Here is a 23240-nt window from a genome sequence, read left to right as displayed (position 1 = left end):
ACCAAGAATCCCACACCGAGTTCTGTACGACAAACGTGTTCCTCGGTCTCTGCTGCCTGTTCAGCACTCTGTACGTGACAATCACCTGACTGGGTCAGACTTTACACAGAAGGGGATGAGGCCAGGAGGGCCTCGTGATCTCCATGAGGGCTACCCTTCCTTACACCCAGGAAACAAAAGGGGCTCCAAGTCCCAGCCTGTGTCTCCCAGTGCTGGCAAGACTGCCAAAAGACTCTGCTGCTTAGGTTTAGCAGGATGGTGGAGTCTTGAGGTTGGAAGGGACCAGAAAGAATTCTCTCTGAGCTTGCCCATAGGGGGCTGCTCCTGGACCCTCCCAGGGCTGCTATCCCCTCATCCAAAGCAGGCCATTTTCCTTTCTCCCCCAGCAATTTCTTCCTGCACGGAGACATAATCCAGCTCCACTTACTTTCTTCAGATCTGGCCTCAGCCTGCCCTTCAACAATTCAGAAAAAGTGCTTCCCCCTCCAAAGGCAGCAAGCCACAGCAAGGGAGGAGTGTAGGATCTGGGAGCAAGTTCACCCCAAAGACCGGGTGGAGCACTGTTGCACTCCCCACTTTATAGAAGGAGAAACAGAGGCCCAGAGAGAGGGACATGCCCGACCCCACTGGTCCGCGAGGTGGAGAAGGGATGGCAGCGGGCTGGGGACTCACACGTTGGTGGTGAAGACCCCGTAGATGAGGTCCTGCTCAGGAAGGTGGAAGGCACTTTGCAGCTCGTTGTAGTAGAAGGGGACCTCTCCTGGGCGGGAGCAGTTGAGCCGGGCCTTCATGAACGTGGTCCACGTGTCCTCCAGCAGGAAGCGGCCCCCCACGTCGTTCTTGCACACTCGGGCCACCCGGGAGTACACAGTGCGTCCACAGTCGTGCTCCACCGCATTTTCCCGCAGGAAAAAGTATGCAAACAGCCCTATATCATAGGCTGCCACGAAGTTTGGCTCTGTGGGGCAGAAGAGGAGCAAAGGGGTAGGTCAGGCCAGTGGGGAGGAAGGGGACAGAGTTGACTTCCGTTTTCCCAGATGGGCATCCTGACACCCTTGGACAGTTGGGGGACCAGGGCGCTCTAGCTAACCCTGTTCCCACCTCCACTACGAAGTTATAATAATAGTTAAAATGAGCTACTGAGCCCTCACTGCACACCAGACATTATTGTAAGTACTTTATATGATCCTCTTAACAACCTATGAGGTAAGTACTATGATTATCCTCTGATTACGGATGAGAACATTATGGCAGAGAGAGGTCAAGTATGTGCTCAAGGCCACACAGCCAGTCAGTGGAGAAGCAGGAATTCAACTCCAAGGGAAAGGAAACTCCTACTGCCATCTCCTAATCTGTTCTTTCCTATAACCCTTTCTCCTAATGAATTCCCAACTCCTCCTCAGCCCTCATATCATCCCCTCCATTTGTTCTGGGTACACCTGTGATTTCATCTGAAGTCCATCTCCAATTTACTACTGTCCTTGGCCAAACATTGGCCCAATTCTGGGCATCTCGAGGGAGGAGGTGTGATCCCTTTCAGAGGCGGGCAGGGACGAGGATCAAAAGGGGTCAGGGCAGGCTGGCTGGCAGGAGATCCCCCCACCCCTGGGCCTGCGCCCCCTTACCATTGAGCCACTTGGAATTATACTGGGCCGTGCGAAGTGGTGGCCTGCTGCCCAGGCTGCGGTAGATGGCGGGGTCCCGACCTGAGAAGTCAATGACGGTGGCCGCATAGAGCTCCCCCTGAGAGGAGATGACAGCTGTGGAGTTGTGGCGCGGATCGTAGGGGCAGCGGGCCACACCATTGATCTTCTCTATGGTCCGGCTGAGGTTCCCCACCTGGGGACGATGGGGAGATAGGGGCACTTTTCCCTGAGACCCAGGGACTGCATGTTCTCCCCTCCCCCCCGAGCCCCAGAGTTTGCTTCTTCCTGGGTCCCTGATCTCCCTGTCTCCAACCTCTTCCTTACTCCCCACCACCACCATCGTCCCTCTGAGAAAGCCGCCATCATGGAGGGAGAAGGTTGTGCCAGGAGCTCCTTCGGCCTCTGTTCCCTGCCCCACCCCCAAGTCAGGACCCTCCAAGGTGAGGTTGACTGACAAAATATAGTAGACCCAGTTAAATTTGAATTTTGATGAATTACTGTTTAGCATAAGTATGTCCCAAAGTTTGCATGGGATATACTTAAGCTAAAATATAATTTGCTGTTTATCTGAAATTAAATTTAAGTGGGCATTCTTTTTTTGTTTTGGGGTTTTTTGTTCTTACTAAATTTGGCAACCCCACTCCAACGCTTTGTGGTGCCTGGGTGACAGAATCTCTCCATGCCCTCTTTACTGTTTTTATTTTTTAAATATTTTATTTATTTATTTGACAGAAAGAGAGAGAGCACGCGTGCTGCAAGCACAAGCAGGGGGAGCGGCAGGCAGAAGAAGAGGGAGAAGCAGGCTCCCTGCTTAGCAGGGAGCCTGAAGCAGGGCTCAAGCCCGTGAGCTCAGGACCACGATCCTGAGCCAAATGACTGAGCCACCCAGGCACCCCTCCGTGACCTCCTGAGTCTGCCTTACCCCGAGGGGGCCCCACCTGTCTGCTGGAGCACACGGGGGAAAAGGCATTGGTCCCGCACATGAACACTTTCCGGCCAGTGACAATCAGGACTCGCACGTAGTTCTGACACTCCTCCTAAAGCAACCGGGATAGAGAAGTAAGAGAGGGACCCGTGCACCCCATGTGGGCCTGGCTGTCCTTCTTTCACGCCACTGCACCACAGACATCTGAGAACACTCCCCTCTGCCCCTTATGCACCCTGCTCTGAAGTTCAGGTTGCCTCTGTGGACCTCCCCTCCTCTCACACCTCTGCCCCCAGGTCAGCCCGCTCCACCAGTGCCTGCTCCCATGCTCAGTGCTGCCTCCTTAACTGCCCCCAGAACACCCCCACCACACACACTCCTCCAGGCTGGGCCTCTCCGCAGGCGGCCCTGTCCCCACATGGTGCCCCTCCGTTAAGCCTCCCGCCAACTTTAAGTCAGGCCCCTGGACCCCCAGAGCCACCTACCTCGGTCTTCCCTTTGCTTTGGCAGGAGCGGCGCGTGTCCTCGTTGGAGGCCCACTCTGTGGCCTGTGGGAGGAGCACACAGACATCACACGGCTGTGCCGCTCACCGCCGTGGCAGGCAGCAGGCGGGGTTGGGAGAGGACCGGAGCTGGGAAAGGGTCAAGGACAGCCAGTGGGGTAAGGGTCCCCCTCACTACATCCATGTGAACTCAGAGGGCTGCCAGATCTCCTTACACAGAGACCTTAAGGAGGACGTCCCCTCAGTCCAACACCGCCCCCACTTGGGTCAGGGAGGCCTGCAGTAACAATGTCTTCATGCTGAACCATCCTCAGGCAGCTCTGTCCTAGGACCTCCCCCTCTTTCCTCCCCCAGGCCAGCCAGAGAGCTGGAAGTGGCCAAGGAGGACCTTCAGGACCACCCCAGACCCAGAGTAGGAGATGGAAAATGTGCCTCCCTTATGGGCCAGATGGCCCTCAAATGGGTAGGAGGCGGGAAGGGAGGAAAGGCTAGATTTGCAAACCTTAAAGACAGACCTATTTCATTTTCCCACTATTATCCTACAAAGTGTTTTGTTTTGTTTTGTTTTTCCTTAACAGGTAAAGAAACTCTGATTCTGTGTGACTTGCTGCTGCCATGTGGTAGAGCAGGGATTGGAACCCAGGTTCTTGATTCAGAGGCTCTGTGTGTTTTTTCTCTTCATCCCACTGTCTCAGAACCTCAGGCTCCCCGTTTCATAATTGCTCCCCCTTCCCCGACTCTGTGCTGCCTGCTTCCCTTGTAGCATGACCCCTGCTCTGTCGTGGGGTGCACCATGGGGTGCTTGGGGATGGGGCTTTCGCTCAGGGACTTGTGTTCCCCAGTATTCTTGGCATTAGGAGAGGGCGGTTCCACCTAGGAACCCCCCTTCCTCTTCACCCATTCTGTCTCTACTCTCTCACATCCCTCCCAGCCTCTGAAGAACAGCGGCAGGAGGAACGCTACCCTCCCTGTCCCAGCAACGCCACCAGCCCTGGAGTGGGGCTCCTTATAGATTTCTGGGTCACATGGATAAACGTGAACTGCCTACCCGCCCTGGGAGAGGGAGCCTGGAGCAAGCAGGCCTTCTATCCTAACAGGAAACAACAACAACAACAAAGCCAACCTGCTTTTAATTTCTCACAAAGCTCCTTCTTGCCTGCAGAGCTCCAGGGCCAGGGTGTGGGAGGGGAAGGGGGCTGGGAGAGGAAGCAGCAGGCTGCTGTCCACCCACAGCTCCCAGGCGGCTGCTTTGTGGGGCAGAGGGAGGGCTGACTCCTGCAGAGCCTGGAATCAGGAGGTGGGGGCGGGCGGGGCGGGGGGGGGGCAAGTTGGTCATGCCTCCGTCAGCCCTATGAGCAGGCTGGGCTCCTCCTGCCATGCCAGGCCTGGAGCACAGGCAGACCTCTGCTCCCAGACCTTGGAGGGCAAAGGACCCCTGGCATCTGACCTCAGAGCCATAGGGTTTATCTGGACAGGAACAATGGAACCATTGTCATTCTCAGACCCCCATCAGCTCCCTGGCTGAGCCTGATGTGAGAGGAAAGAGGGACATAAATAAGCAACTCAGGGGGCCCCAGGGACCGACAAGAGCAATGGCCCACAGATACTGCAGAGGTTTGGGCCTGAAGCTCCAGACAGCAGGAAACTGCGGGGGAAGGGGGGGTCTGGGAGCTGGTGGGCGAAGGGGCCTTGCTCATAAGGGGGTGGGAGTTCCATTGGGTGGGTAGGGAGGACAGTTGTGCACCATCAAAAGCAGTTCAAGTTACCCTGGGCTGAACACCCAGGCAGGCACTGTGCCACGGACTTGACAATACCTCCCTCTTGGATCCTCACTGCCAGTGAAACATGTAGACTTTTGCTCATTTTATAGGTGAGGAAAATGAAGCTCAGAGTGGTTGAGCAGTTTGCCCAAGGTCACAAAGCCAGTTAGCAACAAACCTAAGATACAAATCCAGACAGTTAGCACCAGAGCTGAGCCCTCTCTGTTACATCCTGCAGCTTCTCGCTCACAGTGAATACATTTCTCAAGCCCAAAGTTAGAACATATGGCCTGAAAAGGATATGTATATTTATAATGATAACAGCACAGAACAGGCTTGTTTGAGTCATTTTGAAAATTTTTATTTTATTTTAAAAATTATTTATATCCAAGTAATGATGTACAGAGTTGAAAAAGTCAAATGATATGAAAAAATTAATAATAAAAAAAAAAAAACCCGACAACCCACTCCTCTTCCACCTCTATCCTATTTCCTAAGGACAACTACTTTCAATGCTTTTAGCTGTTTCTGGGTATGTGTATGTTTTAATAGAATTTCTTTTAATTTAATTTTTTAATCCAATTTCTCAAAAATATGTATCAATCTCAGACTTTCTCTTCTGACTTCCTGTTATGGAGGTAAAGATTTTTCCCAATCACCCATCCCATTCTCCCCCACCCAAAGCACACATACATTTCCCTTTTCCCCAATCCTCTCATTGTAATTATATAATACTATTTAAAATGTTAACATAGTTATTCATTTTTAAATTAAAATCAACATTGGTATTTGCATTATTATGAATATATACAAATTGTTCACTACTACCAACCAGTACCCTGGATTTCACTGAATATAAAACTCCATTGATTGCAATATGAAATCCCAAGAAAGGAAATATATTGCCAGTCAAATCTTTATTACTTAAATTTTTAATGTAAACTTATTGAAAGTGCTCTTATTTAGACTTACAATTGTTACCATCTATCAATCTTGTGTGTACAAAAAAGAAAAATGGAAACAAGATTAATGAAGTATTCTTAAACCTTTTTTGAATTCAGAGTTTGCCTCTTTTGAGTCACTTTTCAGTGGTCTGTGCTCATTTGTTTTGTTTGCTTGTTTTCGAGGATCATGTTTTTGAACTGCCTGGGGCTTCAGGGATGCAGCAATTCTTAAAGGGTATTCCACTCTGGTCTCCAGAATTTTCTTCCAAGCTATGGATCCCATTTTGTAAGTTGGGATGCTGGTACTTTCTTGGTCTTACCAGAAGGTGTCCACAGAAAGTTTTCCAAAAAATCAGGACTCATATTCCCTCCTCATATGATCCTAAAATGGTTTGTGGCCTGAAATGTTAATGGGTTGCTGTTATCAGAATAATGACCAAGTTCACGCCTGCATAGGCGAGGACAACTCAATCAGGACGACAGTCTGGCTGACGGTGACTGTAAGACACCACAGAAAGACATGGCCTGATTTCAGACTCATTAAAATGTGAAAATGTGCATCTGAGAGTCCATGCAATCATGTCTATTCTGATGAGGTTTCCTTCTTGACCAACTTTTTATTTTCCTGGACTGAATAATTGCCTTGGTTTTCTTCATTTGCTTGTTTTGCGATGTACTTACCATTAATTTCTTCCCAAGTGTTCAACAGGTGTTACAAATTTCAATATCATTTGTATCATGTAAATACAAATGGTTCTGATCATCCATTCATTCCTGTCCTCTCCCTCCTGCCCCAGCCTCCAGCCTCCTGCCCCAGTGTGCACTGGTTGCTCCTGGGGTCTCCTATTTGGTTGTTATCCCGGGACTTACCTTCTCTCCTTTCCTTTTTGCTAAATCCCATGTTTCCCATTTTATTGATTTACTTGCTTATTTTGGTGAAATACATCTCCAGTATCTTCCTAAGAAAAGGAACATAGTGATCAATTTTTTTAAAGTTTTAATTTATTCATTTATTTAAGTAATCTCCACACCCAACATGGGGCTCAAACTCACAACCCCAAGATTAAGAGTCCCATGCTCTTCTGGCTGAGCCAGCCAGGTTCCCCATGGCAGATTAATTTTTTTTTAATTCTTGCGTGTCTGATTCATCTTATTTTCACACTTGATCGGTAGCTGTGATACAGAGTTCTAGGTTGGAAATAATCTTCACTCAAAATTTTAAAGACATTTGTTCTTCCATTGTCTTTTAGATTCCAGTGTTGCTATGAGAAGTTTGATGTAATTCTTTTTTTTTTTTCTTTTTTTTGAGGAGATGGGGATAGAGAGGGAGGGAGAGAATTTTGAGCAGGCTCCATGCTCAGCACAGAGTCAGACGTGGGTGTGGATCTCAGAACCCTGAGATCATGACCTGAGCCAAAATCAAGAGTCAGATGCTTAACCAACTGAACCACCCAGGCGCCCCAAAGTTTGATATAATTCTTACTCCCCAAATTTTCTAGTGACCATTTTCTTTTTCTTTAGACTCTAGGTTTTTGGGTCTTCTCTTTCATAACAATATCCTGAATTTCACACTGACGTGCTTTAGTGCATGTCCCTTTTGGGAACTCATTCAGCCCTTTCAATGTGAAGACTGGTCCTCTGCATTGGCAGATATTCTTATGCAATTTCATTTTTAATTTCTTCCTCACCTTTTCCTCGGTTCCCTTTTTTGTACTTCATTAATGCAGTCAACTGTTGGCCTTTGTCCGTTGATCCTCTAATTTTCTGTTATTTCTCTCCTATTCTTCATTACTTATTTTTGTTGTTGTTGTTCTAATTTGTGGGAGATTTTTCTTCAACCTCATCTTTTATTGCTTTGATTCAACTTTTATTTCTCCAGTCACATTTTAAATTTCCATATTTTTAATTTATTGTTTTACAAAGCATTTTTATATCTCAGAAGATTCAATTCGTTTTTTCTAATTCCTTTTAAAAAATGTTTTCTTATATTTTTCTTATTGTCCCTGCTTTCTTACAGCTTTCTTAATTCTATTTGTTTGTTTGTTTTGGTCTTTCTCCTTCCCTTTAGAGGCTTTCCTGATAGGTCTGGTGATTTGGGGCTATTTTTTAATATTTAAAAATAAATCCACTAGCTATTTCCCACTGAAAGGAACTGGCCTCTTAGAGTAATGGCTGATTCCAGGTCTGGGGTTAGGAAATGTACAACAAGGCAAGTTTGGAATATCTCCTCACATCAAACAGCAAGGATGCAACCAAAGGCAACCAGGGCCATGATGTCAGAAGACCCAGGAACTAAAATGAAGAGACTCCCTACTGGCAGAGATGGGATAGTCATGAAAGATAACTCCAATGGACTGAAACACATCAACAATGTTTAAAGCCATTTTGAGTTTGTAATAATAATAAGAAAAGAATAAAATTAACTGATCATCATTGACAGACTGATCATTGACAGACACTAGCAAATTCTTTGAAAAGCAGTAAATAAAGAATATCAAAATTTATCCTGCGCTTCCTATAGGACTTTATGGTTGAGTAACCAAATAGGAGATGAAAAGTTTTTCTTTGTAGAAGTCCAGCTCATACACTGTAACATCTGCAGAATTAATGGATCTGGGAAACAATCATCAATGGCTGCTAACATTGAAAAAAACAGAATACTCTGTGTGTCCTAAAAAAAGCACACAATAATATCTACAAAGTTAGTAATCTTGCAACGATCTAAACTGAATAAAGTCTTTAGATCTAGCAATCAATTTAAAGATGATACAGAGAATAGAGGAACATGTTACAATGTACCACTTGCATGGCAATCAGCAAAATCCAGACTGTAGAAAACTCTATAGGGTAAATGACCAGGTTTCTTCAATAAATAATTGCACAAAGAGAGAAAGGAGAGAAACACTGTTTTAGCTGCATACCCCATGAGTGTCCTTTAGCCTTCTTGGAGTCTTAAATTTTGGAGACTCACCAGTTAGCTCTTTAGAGAAAGGGTCTTAGTCTCCCTTTGTTGGGGGAGGGGTAAAATGGATGATGGGACTGCTATGTGGGATGGGATAGGAGCCCTGGATTCTAACCTCTCAATTTAGACAATTTCAACTAGTTCCCTGTCTTATCATTATACGTCATCCTCACATTCCACAATACCTAGCAACCCAATTTCTGAGCCCTTCCGGGGGCGGGGGGTTCAGCTTACTTCTCTGCCATATTTTCCTCTGTAAACTGTTCTGCTCTGCTGAATCAGTTGTGACTGTCCATCCATGTCCCATCTCCCTGAAATGTGTTTAATCTCTTCTCCATTGATGTCTCTCTGTCATTGTGGATCCGAACAGTTAAAAATTCCTCACCATCCTTTTAGTGGGTTTTTGTGAAGATGTGGAGATAGACATGTATGATCAAGCAAAGTGCCATGCATAAAGCTTTAAACTAGGACTGTCCCAGAAATTCCAGTATGGCAATCTCTGGTAACTACATGGTTTTTTGCTATGGGAGAGAATGGACGAGTTGGTCAGGAACTGGAGAACTCCTTGCAGAGACTCAGCACCTCCCTTGGGCGCCAGTGACAATGGCTCAACATTAAAATATCTTCTGAGCATTAAGTCCACTATTCAGCAGAGGTTAGTTTTCAAAGAACTTGATCGCTGCCAGACGAGGCTGAAGAATATAGCGATAACTAGAAGAGAGCTCAGAATCAGCTTCACTGCCAAGGCCGAACAAAGCCCCATATGTGTGCTGACACGTATGTGCGGAACAGTCCGCGTTTCTGCACTTTCGGGACATCTGGCAGCCCAAGGTCATAAATCTATTGCAATTAGGCTGCCAGTCAACTCATCCCCTGGAACCCCTCCAGCAAAGGGCAGAAAATTGACAAATCCAAGTTAGCTCATCACACAGCAGCCCCTGACACTGTGGACCACTGGTCACCTTTTCTTCCCCCAAACCAGTTTAAGTTACACTAATAAATGACCTCCATAGATGAGGTGATTTGACTTCCCCTCCCTGTCCACAAGCATGAGTACACACACACACACACGCACACGCACACGTACAAACATGCGTGCACGCGCACACACGCCTTCTGTGCTGCCTCATGCATCTCTCCTCCCTTTAGCATGCTCAGCATTTCGATTTTCCTGAAGGAATAGTCATTTACATAAATTGTTTAATAGGGGTCAGGTACTTAGAAGTCCTTGTAATGGACGCTGGTTTGCATAAACTGTTTGTATTTAGATTTTTCTTTAATTATTTAAACTATCAATAAAGCATGGAGCTTTAAGTTTGGTTAAATCCTACCTTGGGGCCAGCGGGGTGATCAGTTGGCTGTAAGGAGAGTTAGAGCCATGGGGACCCCCAGGGCATATGGGGAGTAGAGGAAGCCGGGCAGGAGGGGGGTTGCTGGGCCCTTCCTCTCTACTGTGGGCAGTGGTCTGCTCCACTTTGGATAGCAGATGCTGCAGACTGAAAGCTTATAAGCAGGGACCCAAAGCCCCAGAGAGGGCAATGGAAGGGCACTTGCTGAGGTCAGACTTCTGTGGTCAAAAGTCAGGGCTTGTTCACCAGGCCAGATGACAGACCAGGGGATTGGAGGCCGGGGTTCCCCCGCAACCTCTCCAGGCAATGCTATGCAGCTTACTCCAACTTCTCTCCCTCTCTCCACTTTGTGGCCAGAAGGTACTCACTACAGTGGGGATATGGGCATGAAAAGTATTTATTCCTCTCCTGAGTTCTGTCATGGAGAATCCACTCTGGACTCCTGAGATCAGGCTCCAAAGAGACTCCCTGGTAAGGTGGTAAAACCAATTCCTGGTGCACCTGTGGTTGATTTGCCACGGCTGAAGCTGAGCCCCACCCCTAGTGTGAGCCCCCAGTGTGCCTATGGGGCCAGCATAAGGTCTCTTCCTAGGGCTGAGGCCAGGTCATCACAGAGAGGGATGAACCCAATGCCAGGCCTCACCAGCAAGCCAGAGAGTCCCAACATCTAATCAGGTGTGGGATCCGGGATCTGCTGTCAAGGACACCTGGGGAAGCCAAACCAGCTGGGCAGCACCTACAGAAAAGATACTAAATTTGGCTATATACTGGAATCATCCAGGATTTAAAAAATCCCAGTGCCCAGCTGTACATTGACCAATCAAGTCAGAATTTCTGAGGGTGGCACCAGGGCATCAGTGTTTTTTAAATCTCTCCTGATGGTTCTAGTGGGCAGCGAAGGGTGAACCACTAGCCACTGGCTAGCCACTAGCCACTAGCCACTAATCAGGCTAGCTCCATTCCCAACCTGATCTATGCTACCCAGCTCTGGAAGCCAGAAACCTAGATGGCACCACAGGGGCTCAAGCCTTTGGCTAAGCCCTCCAGGGCTGCTAACTTCCCCAACTCCAGGGGTCACCTTCACGCGGAAGACTGTGCTGGGTGCGTTTGATGTTGTGACCCTGTGTGTTTCTGTCCCCTGAAGATCTTTCTTTTCTCTCCATCCCCATTCCACTGCCTTAGTTCCATTTTCCCCACTACTCACTTGGGTTCTGGCAGTTGCCTCCTAACTGGCTCTTCCACTAATCCATTCCCTGCACCAGGCCAAGTGATCTAAACACCAAAACTGGTCATGCCACTTCTCTGCTTAAAACACTTTGGTGAGCCCCATTGCATTCAAATTAACATATAGACTCCTTAGCTCAGCAGCGAAGACCCTCCAGTGTGGCCTCTCTCTTTCCCCAGGCCTCACTTGCCACCCCTCTTCCAGGCACACCCCATGATCCTGAGCACTGAGCCCCTCAGCACCCCATGCTATCTCACACCTCTGTGTACCCCCCTCAGTTGCTTGACAAACCCCCATCCTTCAAGCTCCAGCCCAAGGGAAGCTTTCCAAGAAAGCTTTGCAGACCATGCGGAGCCTGATGTGTTCCTCATGCCTCTGGGCCATCGCTAAACCTAGCATTCACCCCGCCCTGCATGCTTCCCACTGCATCGTTTTTATCTCTGTGCATCCGTTTCTCCTCTCTTTGACCGCTTTACTGCTCTAGTGCTGCTCCTAGAAGACCTTCATTTGCAGACCTTAGGGACCTAACAAAAAGCCAACTTCCTGAGCTCAGGGCAGGGCTCCTGGATCCACTTCCTTCCCCCCACTTCCAACCACCTCAGCACCAACTTTCCCTAGGCCCTGACCTGTTGGGCTTGGCATCTTGGCTTCACTTTCTGTGGCTGTCAAAAGGTGACTAAGTTCTGGATGGCCTGCTTGTTACCAAGCTGGAAGGCCACTGGAAGCTGCTGTAGTCCAGACCCAGGACCGTGCCACAGATACCCCATCCAGGACAAGGAATCATTTGTGATCTCACCTGCTTATTCCTGAGGCCAGTGACTGAGCCTGGGTCGCCTTTGGATCTCAAATGCCTAGTACCGTGCCTGAGACCAGACTCGGCTTTCAGTAGGTACTCAATAAATGTTTATTGGGTGGGTGGGTGGATGAATGGAGGGCAGCTTGGCTGCTTAAGGTAAGGACTGAAGGATAGATGGACCCATAAATGCACGAATGGCATTTTCCTTTCAATTTGTCCTAGGTCCTCTGGGCCCTTCCCTTCTGATGGTTGCACCTTTCCCGCTCCATTTCACCGCCCCTCTGGCAACCAGCTGCAATGTGGCCCCTGTGGGTAGACACCCAGGCGCAGCTGGAAGAAACCAGACCAGAATGTCACAACAGCTCACCAAGGAGGTGCCCCTTCCCCAAATGCCCTTTGCTGTGAAATCCTGTACCAAACAGCCCAGCACTTGACCACCTCCTATAACCGTTCCGTAATAAGGTCCGAGGTGGCACTCATCATCTTGTCTCGGCTACGCTGTGAGCTCTAGAGGTCAGAGTCTGCTTGTCTTAGAGCCCCTGCCCGCCCCCACCCCAGTTCTGATGAAATAAACACTCAAGCCTCCCAGACACAAGAACTAAGTCTTTTCCTTCACTGAGGAAGAGATGGACTTTTTTCTAGAATGTTCTGCCTCTGCAGAGGTGGTTTGGCATCTGTTTCTCAATCTGGGATATATGTTCTGGATCAAGGAGTCCCATTAAAATGCCTCCCAGAGCACTTAGGGAATTATGCTTGGGGAGTCCTTGTTGGCAGCAGATAATAAATCAATCACAGCTCAGTGAAAATGCTGCGTTAGAATGGGATCACTCAAGCTAAGAAAGGAACCAGGGACACCCTTACTCTCGAGGCCAAAACTCAGACCTTCCTGTAGGAATAAGAAGGACCAACCATTCCAGTTTGCCCAATAATGTCCCAGATTTCGCACCATAATTCCTGCATCCTGGGACCCCTTGTTCCCAGGCAAACAGGGCCAGCTGGTCATCCCTACCCAGGTGCTCCTTCTCTCCTGCAGCAGCAGCCCCTCTCCATGATGCAGGAGCCCCGGGGTGTCTCCGTATTTATGTGGCCATGTCCCCACCTACAGCTACCTTCCCCCAGTTACCTGGAAGCCAGTCTGAGTCCATGCCCATGGGGCTCCTGTTTTTGCCCCTAAGGGCTGAATTTTGAATCTTGCTCCCTCTGCTACCCCAGCCCCAGCTCCCAAACCCCAGGGAAATCACAGGGAAGGGAAGGGAAGGGAAGAGAAGGGAAAGGAAGGGAAGAGAAAGGAGGCAAATGTACCTGAAGGAGAGAAACATTGGCAAGGCTGAGTCTGAAGAGGTAGTTCCTGTGAAAACAGAGACAGAAATCGTAAGTCAAGCTGGCTCTGCTGATAGGTCCCCAGGAAGCAGCTTCTTGGCTCCTGCTTCATGTGGAGGTGGGTGCAGAGTGTGGAGGGCCTATGGCAGGCCAACCCCAGGGAAAGCTTCACCCCCACTGGCTCTTTTGACCTTCCAGCAACCCCGGGAGTAGAGAGAGAAAACTTCATTTACAGATGAGGAAACAGGTTGGATCAAGGTCCGAGTAGCAGAGACAGTAAGCAAAGGAGCTGGGATTAAAACCCAGACTTGTCTAGTCCCAAAGCCCACACTGTTCCTGCCCCCTGGAAGTGCTGGCAGGCCCAGGGAGCAGCCCCACCACCATCTTCCCAGCCAGGGAGCCCACTTCTGTTAAACTGGGAGCCTCATGGACCTCCTGCTAATGAGCCATCTCCTTCCTTCCAGCCCGACGCACTCCGCTCCTCAGACAGGCCAGCCATCTCTCCAGACGTAGGGCCTTGGGCCCCTCCAAGTCCCGTCTGCCTTGTCATCTCCTGCCGTCCCTCCTGCAGGGACTCTGGATCTGACCTTCCCACAGCCACCTCCCTGGACCACCGTGAATCCTCTTGCCCAGATCACCACATCCGTCCCCTCCCGATTCCTGTCCCACACCACCCAGCCACACAGCGCTGCCAGCCTCATCGACCCCAAACGCTGTTTTCATCCCATCAGCCTGCTGCTCAAAAACCTTAAATAAGGAAACATGTCCACACAGAAGCCTGCACACCTTGATTCACAATTGCCCACACTTGGAAGCAACCAAGAGGCCTTTCAGCGGGTGAACGGGTCAATACACTGTGGTGTATCCAGATACTAGAACATTCCACAGAGCAAAAAAGAAGTGAGCAGTGGGCACCAGGGACATCGCTTTGCATGGACTTTGGAGCTATGACTGATCACAGACATGGAGGGGGGCAGGGCCACTGGTCAGCGTGCCACACAAAAGTGACCGCAGGCTCACTGAGCAGACCCCTCAGCAGAGGCAGGGAGAATTCCGGCTCGGCTACCTGCTGGGCACCCTCTTGGAGCCTCAGTGTCTGCATCTGGGAAATGGAGAAACAAACACCTGCCTTTCTCATTTCACAGTGCTGTGAGACAGGGGAATGGTGTGATGTGTGCTAAGAGGCTTTATTAATATCAAGCAGATGTAAAGTCTTGGTTTTCCCTAAGAATTTTCTTTCTTTCCTTCTAACGTCTTCTTTTGGCCGTTCATCTTTTGGTTACTGAAGTGTTTAGGAATAATTGCTTTAGAACTCTCTGGCCTACCTCAGCTGTACTGAGAAGAGAATTGAGGAGAAGTCTGTGGAGTGCGCCAGCAGGAGAAGGGAGGCCCTGCTGTAGGAATCCGGGGTCCTGAAGGAGACCTCAGCCTAGGGGCTTCTCTTCCCCAGCTGTGGCTCCAGGCCCAGCCTCCACTTAGCTTCTTTGCTGTGCTGGGGCTGGGTAGGCCTCCCCATTGACCTTGGCTCCAGACCTCTGCTGGACCTCCCTAGTCCCTGCCCTGCAGAACTTCCCTGCCCCCTCCGTCCTGGCCTGAGGACAGATGGGCTCCGGCTCTGCTCTCAGGGAACACCAGCATCTGCTCAGAGCTTTAAAAAATTAGGAGAAGCATTGCATCACTTTATTAATTATTATCCCATCAAAAATCATTCATCACAGCATTGCTCGCAGTCTGCTCTTCTGGGAGATGAGAACAGAGAGAGATCTCTGCAGGCTGACCCGCCCCTAAATCCCTTATGGAATAAGACAGGGTATCCATGAGTGAAAAATATCCCAGCCTGAATGCCAGAGACCCAGGGGCTCAGAAAGAATGGGGGAAAAGTCTAGCAGAAGAAAAGGAGGAAGGAAAGTGACCTAAAGAAAGGGGGAGAAGAAACTGAGGACACACTTGATTTGCTGTGAGGGCTGCGAGGGACCAAGTCCAGGCCTGACTTTCCCTGTCTCTGAAGGCACAGGCAGGCTCACGGAGTGGGAAACCCCTAGAGTGGGTGAGAAAGAGCAGAGTGAACGCAGGCGGGTGGCCCAACCCTTCCAAGCCTCAGCGTGCCAGTCCATATAATGGGGATAATCACAGAATACCCTGCCTGAGGCGAATGTGAAGATGAAGTGACTTATTACATGCGTCATTTACTACATGCTGTGGCTGCTCTCCTGCGTGTGTGGTACCCTCTTGTCATCTTATCATGTGATCTTGGGAAGCTCCCCTCCCTCTCTCCTGTCCCTTACCTCTTCATGTTTAAATCAAGGGCAGTTGGATTAGACTAGTGGTTTTCAAACCTGAGAGTCATCAAACTCACCTGGAGGGCTGCCTAAAACACACTGCTGATCCCCCACCCCCAAACTTCGGATTCAAAAGGCTTGGGGTGGAGCCCAAGAATTTACATTTCTAACAAGTTCCCAGGGACTGTTGCTCCTGCCCGCCAGGGACCACACTTTGAGACCCACTGGAGTGAATGTCTCTAAGCTCCCTTCCCTTCTAGAGTCAATGGTCCATGCTTTTGTGAGAACTATGTCCTTCTGTTCTACTCCATAATGCGTCCACAAGTCCCCCATGGAGCCCCGTGGAGCAGGAACAGTGGGGTTCAGCAAGATGAGCAGCGCAGAGGGAAGTGAAGGGCTTCACAGGAGACACCGGCGGCCTGAGTCCGGCATCCCAGGTGCAGGCGGCCGGCCAGCCAGCAGGGGGCTCCTGGGCACCTTTTCTGCAGGGAGCTCCCAGGGAGGACATGGACAGGGCAGTCCTGGCAGCAGGGTAGGGACAGGGGGTAGAAGGTGGCCGGCAGGTGTTTTGCTCTCGGTAACTACCAACCATGAAGGAATATGGCTTTCCGAGATCTGGAGGTCTAGAGGTCACCTCCCACCTCTGCTCCCCACCACCTTGCTTCAACTAATGCTTCCTTTTGTGGGAGACAGATATTCAGATACAGAAAAGGAACCTGGGCCCAAGAGAGGGTCTGCCCATAGTGGGCTCATCCCAAATAATATTCCCTCCACCCAGTTCTAAGCACACCGCCCCTGGTGGCACCAGTCCTCCTACACCCCCTTACCTGGCTCCCACGATGAGCTGGTTCCTGGAGGGATCCAGGGCAAGCTGGGAGAAATCCTGGGCTCCAGGGTAGGTGAAGTTAAAGACCCATGGCTTCAGATCTGGTGGAGGTAGAGGCAACCATTCTGGTTACTGCTGTACCAGCATCCACCCCCAGAATGGAAGAGCTAAAGTCAGCATGAAGTCAGGGAGCAATGAAGCAGGGGCACCCCTGAGACCTCGGTTCCACCTGCCCCCTCTGTGAGCAGCCAGCCGGGGGACAGGAAGTGGGGGTGTTGTCACTGTTCCTGCTGTGTTCCCAAGTTTGGAGAAGGGGTCCCCTTAACCCCTAGCCATCCAAAGGGAAAACTGTAATTATACTTGACTCCCGTTAGACCCTTCCCAGCACTTAAAAACACTCACAAATCCTGACTGTTCCACCTCTAAGAAATCCATCCCTCTTGCCCTCTGTACCCCACTCCCATTCCAAGCTACTAGGGTCTCTTGCCTCGACTGGTTCCAAGAGCATCCTCTCTAGCCCGGCTTCCACTCATGCCAGTCGATTCCTTAGAACCCTTTACTAGCTCCCAGTTGCCTCAAGGAAAAGTTGCAATTCCTGGGAAGGCCTTTGGGTTCTGCACTCACTGTCTTCCTTCCCGGTTTGAATGCCAGGTACATTAACTATTTAGTGACCCACCGAGAGAATGATGCTTCATCTTTTACATCCCCCTCAAACAACCACCCCAGCCACACTAAACTAGAACACTGCGCAGATCTCTTTCACGGAAGCCTGCAAACCTTTGCCCCTCTGTGCTTCCTCAATGGAACAGTCCTATTCACCCCCATCACCATTACACCTCCTCCGAGAAGCCTTCCCTGACTCCTCCAAGCCAGAGTAAGGTCTCTACTTTACTGCCATCAAAGTCCCCATCTTGTTGGGGGGTCTAGTCCCGTTGTTTTCTCTGGGAGGTAGGGAGGATCTTGCTTCTTAGATCTGTAGGTTCTGCCCAGTGCCTGAAAGGAGTCTAGTGAATGCATGAGTAATTCACTCCCTTCTGTATATGAAGAATCAAGTTTTTGGACAAGACTCCATGGAAGTGGGAATAACAGGGACGTGTGTGGTCAGTCTTGAGTCCTGTCTCCAAGAAGGCCAAAGCCCACCAGGGGACTGGGGGGTGGGCAGAGACTTCACAGCCCTCTGGATGGATGGGCAGTCATCTGAGGAGGGTATGCCTGGGGCACAGTGCCTAGCTCAACTTCCATCTTACCCTCCCACTGGAGAGCCCCCTCTCCTATCCGGGTCCACAGTCCCTTAACAGCTCCCCTCAGCCCTGGCCTCATGGGGTGGGGGGAGGGACCTGGCCAACAATGAGCAGGCCATGGGGCAGAGAACTTTTATGTCAATGGGGATGAAGATGAGGGGGAAATGTGAGACCCTGTGCTGTCTCCTCACAGTGCATTAGCAACTGGCTCACAGAAGGTCCAGAGGAGTGTGTGTGTGTGTGTGTGTGTGTGTGTGTGTGTGTGTGTGTAATCCAGGGGAAATAAATCATTGCTCATTATCCTCCACTACAGAGTAAAAGCAGCCCTTCATTTCTGCACGATAGGCAAACACTTAATCGCTCCCTGGAGAACGCGAGGTTTTGTGAGCTGGATGTTTTTCAGAAAACTGTGATATGCATGATTAAAAAAAAAAGAGAGAGGAAGAAAGAAACTCTGCAGCAAAATGTAGCAAACCCCTTGGGTCTGCCTCGGCCCTCAGCAGGTGACTGCAGGTTAGCCAGGATCGTCATGAATTTGCAACGCCATCTGAGCAATACCGGTGTAAGGAGTAGATTGGGAGTCTGGTGGGCTGGGTTTTTAGTAGACCTCAGGGCCACCCTCAAAAATCCTGGCAGATAGTATACTACCTTAGAGACTAAGCCAAGGGTCCTCCTCTTCCAGGAAGACTTCCTGGATTGTAATCTCCCCACCCTGAGTTTATTTTGTTCCATATTCTCTCTACCTTGTCTGGTTTACTCACACTGTATGTTTTTGTTGCTCTAAATGTGCTCAAGTCTGTTTTCTGTGTGTGCAGGGGGGGAATACGAGGGTTTTGCCTGTCCCCATCAGACTGCATGCTCCCCAACAGTAGCAACTGGGTCACACTTCATTCAGTTCTCCTCTTCCCCTCCGATGGGGATCTTCCAGGTGTGGGCAGCTGAACAGGGGAGGAGGTAGTGTGATTAGTGTGCAGCAAGCCAGAAGAACTCTGTCTGGGGACTTCTCAGCCTGGTCTCCACTCAGGCCCTTTCCTGGGGTGGGGGGTAGGGAAGGGAAGACAATTCAGAGCAGGAGGCGGGGTGGCTGGCAATGGGAGGAAGGGGCAGCGATAGGAGTGGAGTGTGGCAGCCCCTTTCAGTTTCTGTCCCTCTCCCCCGGCCCCAGAGGGACCCCCTGACAAGGGCAAGAAGGGGAAAGGGGCGAGGGGAGAGAGATGCAGCGGGTGCAGCACGATGATGCTGGGGGAGCTGTCTCGGGAAGGGAGCCAGCTTCCTCTTATTAAACAGGCAAACAGGACCAGAGGGAAGGCTGTCTTTAAAACACCAAGCACGTTCTGAGCTCCGTGTGCAGTGAAGGCTTTGGACGGTGACTTTAAGAGAAAAATGACATTCTCTATGACGCGCCTGTGATTTTAATTATAGTCAATTCAATTACCCACTTTGTGGATTAACCACTGTCAGTGTTAACTCCATACTGGCTTCTCCCTGCCTCCTAGAAATTCCATGCTCTGGCAGAAAGAAGGATGTGCAGGCCAAAGATAAACACAGGTGGCCCCCCTTAAAAGAAACCCATAGGAGAAAATTTAACCTTACGAAATGGAAAAATGCCTGTCAGGTTTCTGCAACTGGCAGTTCCTCTAGGGCATTTAGGGGTTACTCACAGATCAGCCAGGTGTCAGGGGAGAAGGGAACTCACAGCTACAGGGCTGGAAGCCTACTGATCAGTCAGAAATAAAATGTAACATCTGAGGGGATCCTGGGAGCTGGGGGTTGGCACTGGGCTTGGTCGTGTGGCAACTTCTCTGGGACGTGGCATCACCCAGAACACAGTCAGTCACCCAACACGAGTTGAGTCCCTCGTGTGTGCTCAGCGGTACTAAAAGATGCGAGGAGATGAAAAATCCAGTCCTGGTCCAGGACCAATCGCTCTGGGGAACCAAAGGGAGTGACCTGTAAGGAACAAGAGGTATTCGAGTACCCAAAGGGGACTCTCACTCCCCTGATGTCCCACAGCACCCAGCTCTACTTGCCCCTGGTGTCAAGTAGAGCTCAATAAAAAATTTGGTGAATGGATAAACAAAGTCGTCAGAGTAGAGAACTGGGTGGGTGGAGGGCAGGCCAGGAAGGTTGAGGGGAGTGGGGTGGGGGGGAGAAGCAGACACATGCTTCTCTCCTGGGCTGTCAGTCTAGATGATGGACCATCTCTGCTTGCTGGGGGGAAGGGGATTCCTTAGTTACTCTATGTCAGCTGGAGCCTCATTTCTCCATTCAGAAAGAGGGTAGGCGGAAAGTTAGTTTCATTCAAGTGATATACACCTGCAGATTAAAAATGGTGTCAAGGAAAAAAAAAAAGGGTGACAAGGAAGCCAGGCACTCGAGGAACACATCTTCTACCACTCCCTCCCCAGTTGGCTCCAGTACAGGTATAGACCAGCCTGGTGGGGGTGGGGGGGCCAGAAATTCCCATGCTCTCCTTCCATTGTCCCTGCCCCCAGAATTAGTCAGGCCAACTATGTACCCCAGCAAGGCCCCTGAGAGGAAATGGTCCATCTGGAGCTGCCACAGGGCGTCCAACAAGAGGACAGCCCTCGGGATCCCACCCTTTCTGTCCCCTACTTGGTCCTTCCCTTCAGTGACAGGCACCAGAACTCGGAGCCATCAGAAGTCTGAGAGTGTACGCGTGTTTTGTAGGCTTAAGGACACTGCTAATTTACTTTAATCCACTTAAGCCTTCAAAGCCTTGGATCCCAGCTCAAACAAGACAGCACTGAGAAGACAGCTGCAGATTCTCCTCCCCCCAGACAGGAGTCAGCCCACAGCTGGGAATCCCACACTTCTAAACCACCCCAGCCTCCCCCACTTTGCCACCCCCCAACCCATCCCACCCCCCAAATCCCATGCCAGCCTCAGACTCTTGCATTTATTTTTCTGCTCCAGTTTCCATCTTGCCCCCCTTGACTAGCTGTGTGGAATCCCAGAGGACGGCTTCTCATCCTCCTGCCCAGGGGCCCTGAAGGAGCGCCGGTCACTCCCCCATGGGGGCTGGAAGAGCCTTTGGATGCCCGCCCTTAAGTCCTGCCTCAGACAAAGCTCTCCAAACTCTATACCTCAGCCCTCCCATTTGTTTTGGGTTTTTTTTTTTTTTAAGTTGGAAAAGATTGAATTGGGGTTTTTTTTTTAACATCTTAATTTTATTTTATTTTTATTTTATTTTTTTCAGTGTTCCAAGTTGTTAAAGGAGATCGACCATCCTTGCCCTGCCTCCCTGTTAGGATCATTGTGATGTGGAAATAGGGCAGGTGTTTGTTTATTAGACTTATGAACCTGGGGACCCCTTCAAGTTACGTCCGCAGATTCCAGCATGAGCTGCCACGCAGGTGATGGTTCTGGAAGGGTCGATGTGATCGTGGCCCCACCGGGGAGCCCCACACTGGCCACCAGGTTATGGAAGGACGTCTGGGATGTTCTGGTATTTGTGTTTTGTTTGGGATTTAGATTATCATTGAATACATGTATATTCATTTTAGAAACTTTTACTGAGAATTTATAGACTCCTCAGAAAATGTCCAGCGATTCACAAATCCCAGTCTGCGAAACACTTTAATAGGACATCTCATGCCCTCCCTTGACAGGCAAAGGGAGTTATTAGTCATCAAGCCCCCGTCCCTGTGGGTTCCCAGGGCCCCGAAGACAGCAGTCCCTGCAACTGTCTTAGAGCAGCAGGAAGCTTCCAGAGAGCTCCAGCACTTCCTAAGCAGTGAGTTATCTTCATTCTGCCTCCCAGGGGAGCTACAAAACAGAGCTCATGCTTCCAGAAGAGCTAGAACTGAAATAGCCAAAGAACCCTTGCCCACTCCAACCAGGGCACACACACCCCTGCTTCTAACAGGGATCCCAGAGAAATGGGCCCTCCTCCTCCTGGTGAACATGGATGAAAGCTTAAACAAACAGTCTGGAGACTCAAATCAGAGCCCTCCAGCTCATGGCTGCCCATCCTTCTTACATCTATCCCCAAGGGGGGACATCCGGGACTTCTGAGAACTGGAGACCCTACCAAATCCAGACCTAAGTCCTTCTAGAACCAGGCATCTTGAAACAGGAGTGAGTGGGAAGCGGTTCTCACCTGCAAAGGCCACAGTGGGGTGTTCCCTCAGGCTGCACAGCTGCGGCTCACTGCTGGGCTCAGGGGCGACATCCTGGGAGCTGGACAGGTGAAACACCAGCAATGTGAGGCTGGGCGGCAACAGGATAATAGCCAGGGGTCCCAGGAACACCATGGTGGGCCCCTCCGCAGTCCTAGCAGTCCTAGCTCCCGGAGGCAGGAGGGGAAGATCTGCAAGGCAAATATATTGAATCTCACCACGCGCTCCCTCAGCAGCGCTCACTTCTCCCCGCTTTCTCCAAGGTTGTGAGCCGTCCCCCCGGGCTCTGTTTGTTTGTCGGCATAAATAAATTTATATTTTACTTATGTGACTTACAGTTTACCTCAGCCTTGTAACACAAAGTTAATAGATCATATCTTGAGAGCTAATTTCCCTTGTAATGGTATTCTGGATAAAACTGACAAATTACAGAGCTTTTTCTATTATGATCCCAAATGGCTTAAAATTAGTTTTCATGATAAAGGTGGTATCTAGGGGTTTTAATAAGTGGAGCTGGGACAAGAGGGTAGCCATTCGTAAAAAGATAAATTTGGATCCATAATCCACACCTTGTAACGAGGAAAAATTCCAACTGGATACAAGATTTAGTCGTTAAGAATAAAATCATAAAAATACTAGAAGAAAATGTGGGCAGAATTCTTTATAACCTTGGAATAGAGAACCATGACTCAAAATCCAAAAGCTGTTAAAGAAAAGATCGACAAATTTAACTACATAAAACCCCAAACTTCTGCATGGCCCCCCTCCCCCAAAAGTGAATACCAAGCAAAATCAAAAAGGCAAGTGACAAACAGGAAAAAATATTTGCAATACAGACAAAGGGCTAATATTCCTAATACATAAATAATTCCTAGGGATCCGGAGGGAAGAGATCAACAATCCTTTAGAAAAATGGGCCAAGAATATAAATACAAACAGGGCTTAAAAATATGAATGACCCTATTTTCACTCATAATAAGAGCGATGCAGGGGTGTCTGGGTGGCTCAGATGGTTAAGCCTCTGCCTTCAGCTCAGGTCATGATCCCAGGGTCCTGGGATCAAGCCCCATGCTGGGCTCCCTGCTCAGCGGGGAGTCTGTTTCTCCCCCTGCCTCTCCCCTTGCTTGTGCCCTCTTTGTCCTTCTTTCTCTCTCAAATGAATGGATAAAATCTTTAAAAAAAATAATGAGAGCAAAGCAAATTAAGACTTAGCAGAGGTAAGCACTGTTCACCTATCACTTTAGAAAAAAATCCAAGTTAGACGGAACTTTCGGCGAGGCTGTGGGAAAGGGGGTGCTCGTAGAAACCATGGTGCAGAACAA

The 23240-nt window shown here is 49.6% G+C and overlaps 1 protein-coding gene across 1 annotated transcript in view; it reads right to left on the bottom strand.

Annotated features, from left to right (window-relative positions):
- SEMA5B (semaphorin 5B) overlaps nucleotides 1-22109 on the bottom strand; it is a 37878-nt gene extending 15769 nt beyond the window's left edge. The window contains exons 1-7 of the mRNA XM_047735279.1: nucleotides 21900-22109; nucleotides 16537-16636; nucleotides 13413-13458; nucleotides 3057-3119; nucleotides 2585-2683; nucleotides 1626-1839; nucleotides 673-958 (exon numbers count right to left, since the gene is read on the bottom strand). Of these exons, the coding sequence (XP_047591235.1) occupies nucleotides 673-958; nucleotides 1626-1839; nucleotides 2585-2683; nucleotides 3057-3119; nucleotides 13413-13458; nucleotides 16537-16636; nucleotides 21900-22053 (962 nt within the window). The 5' untranslated portion in view covers nucleotides 22054-22109. The remainder of the gene's footprint in view (nucleotides 1-672; nucleotides 959-1625; nucleotides 1840-2584; nucleotides 2684-3056; nucleotides 3120-13412; nucleotides 13459-16536; nucleotides 16637-21899) is intronic.
- Between the last annotated feature and the right edge of the window lie 1131 nt (nucleotides 22110-23240).

This window comes from Lutra lutra, chromosome 1 (genome assembly GCF_902655055.1).
Source record: "Lutra lutra chromosome 1, mLutLut1.2, whole genome shotgun sequence".
Lineage (NCBI taxonomy): Eukaryota > Metazoa > Chordata > Mammalia > Carnivora > Mustelidae > Lutra > Lutra lutra.
This window is presented reverse-complemented; position numbering and strand designations above follow the sequence as displayed.